Raw genomic sequence first — 2,247 nt, forward strand, 5'->3', positions numbered from 1 at the left:
GTACAACATAGAGTATATAGTGCAGGGGTCAGGAGTATATAATGTACAACATAGAGTATATAGTGCAGGGGTCAGTAGTATGTAATGTACAACATAGAGTATATAGTGCAGGGGTCAGGAGTATGTAATGTACAACATAGAGTATATAGTGCAGGGGTCAGGAGTATGTAATGTACAACATAGAGTATATAGTGCAGGGGTCAGGAGTATATAATGTACAACATAGAGTATATAGTGCAGGGGTCAGGAGTATGTAATGTACAACAGAGTATATAGTGCAGGGGGCAGGAGTATGTAATGTACAACAGAGTATATAGTGCAGGGGTCAGGAGTATGTAATGTACAACATAGAATATATAGTGCAGGGGTCAGGAGTATGTAATGTACAACATAGAGTATATAGTGCAGGGGTCAGGAGTATGTAATGTACAACATAGAATATATAGTGCAGGGGTCAGGAGTATGTAATGTACAACATAGAGTATATAGTGCAGGGGTCAGGAGTATGTAATGTACAACATAGAGTATATATTGCAGGGGTCAGGAGTATGTAATGTACAACATAGAGTATATAGTGCAGGGGTCAGGAATATGTAATGTACAAAACAGGGTATATAGCATAAAGGTCAGGAATCATATTTGTATTCAGTGATCAGTGGAAGCTTAAATGTTTACTGTAGACAAGCTGTAGAGATCCCACACCGCTGCCTCCCATCTCCTGAGACTGCACTCAGTGACTTGGGTCTGAGACTATACAGACATATCCCTCCACCCGGCACAGCCAGCAGACAACAGAGCAAGGAACCCTGGGAGAATTGTTCTGTCAGAGATCTTACTAGACCCGGGCATGTGGACAAAGATACAAGACTCACACCCCAGGTGCCTAGGTGTAGTAACGTCTATGGTGAAAATTAACATTTTGCTGCCAGCTGATCCCCAGAACCTCCATAAATCCAGTCTAGATACATAAATTGTGTCTGCAGCACAGAGAAAGAAGATTATCCGAGAGAAATCCAGGAATACAGGACGGGGAACACAGCTCAGGAAAGTGACCAGGGGATTACAGGCTGATATCACCCAGTCCCCGCCCTACTCTGGACCAATCAGTGAGCAGTATGGGTGGAGGAATGGATTTAGTGTTGATGACCCACCTGTGCTGATCTCTGTAGGAGTGTCCTCCTCTATAAATGTCCCCGTTATTCCATCCTCCTCCATAGACTGCTGATCATCCCTCACATACGCCTCTTCTTCTTCTGCTTTCACCTCAAATTCTATATCGATTGGATCTCCACTCTAAATCAAGGAAATGAGAGAAAATATCATCTGTAAAATATAAGGTCACATAAACATCCACACATTGTCTCTATGAGTCCATGTTCTAGATTCTCCATCCCACCAACCTTGTAATAGTGAGGGATGGTGTGACCTTCCTGTGTGGAATCCCGGGAATACAGAGGACGGGGACATCTCTCTGGTGGGTTCCTGTAGCTGGATGACTCCACCATGGGGTCCTGGTACAGATCTTTGTGTTCTTTTAGAAGCTCTGACTCCTCCATCACCCCATCCTTATCCTCCTCCTCTTTTATCTCTTCTTTAACCTCAACTTTAGGATCTCTCAGGTTTCCACTCTGAATATATAATAAAATGACATCAATGGTAACAATGCAGATAATGTACAGATCCTAATGATACTATCAGTGATTGTTCCTCATCTACCTGATGATGGTGAGGGATGGTGTGACCTCCCTGTGTGGAATCGCGGGAATACAGAGGACGGGGACATCTCTCTGGTGGGTTCCCATGACTGGATCCATCTGTAGGAAACACACACACTGACTGAATCCATTGTTTCTATGTGTTTATCAGATGATGGGGGATCTAGGTGGATCCTCCGTACTGCTCTCTCCTTTACAATAAAGTCTCCTCTTACCCGGTGATGTGAGGGGCGGCTGATTGTCCATCATGACGTCCTTGTAGAGATCCTTGTGTCCTTCTAAATACTCCCACTCCTCCATGGAGAAATAGACAGTGACACCCTGACACCTTATAGGAACCTGACACACACAATGATACAGTCACCATCCAGACACATCCCTTGTCTGTTACTGGAGAATGTCCCAGAATTCCCGGCACCGCTCACCTCTCCTGTCAGCAGCTCAGTGATCTCTCTGGTGACTTCTAGAATCTTCTTCTTCTTTCTCTCTTCTATCAGGGAGGGAGGTGGAGGCAATGTGATGTCATATGATC

The 2,247-nt window shown here is 44.4% G+C and overlaps 1 protein-coding gene across 1 annotated transcript; it reads right to left on the reverse strand.

The window, feature by feature from the left end:
* Positions 1 to 788: 788 nt before the first annotated feature.
* Positions 789 to 1,809, reverse strand: LOC149460808 (uncharacterized). Its single transcript, XM_089679320.1, has 3 exons — positions 1,717 to 1,809; positions 1,401 to 1,628; positions 789 to 1,293 (listed from the first exon to the last, which is right to left on the reverse strand). Exons 2-3 carry the CDS (start codon positions 1,554 to 1,556, stop codon positions 1,090 to 1,092), a joined length of 360 nt encoding a protein of 119 aa, XP_089535446.1. The 5' UTR covers positions 1,557 to 1,628; positions 1,717 to 1,809; the 3' UTR covers positions 789 to 1,089.
* Between the last annotated feature and the right edge of the window lie 438 nt (positions 1,810 to 2,247).

Source organism: Staurois parvus, unplaced genomic scaffold (assembly GCF_062004578.1).
Source record: "Staurois parvus isolate SC_StPar_1 unplaced genomic scaffold, SC_StPar_1.0 ptg000221l, whole genome shotgun sequence".
In the NCBI taxonomy this organism is placed as follows: Eukaryota; Metazoa; Chordata; class Amphibia; order Anura; family Ranidae; genus Staurois; species Staurois parvus.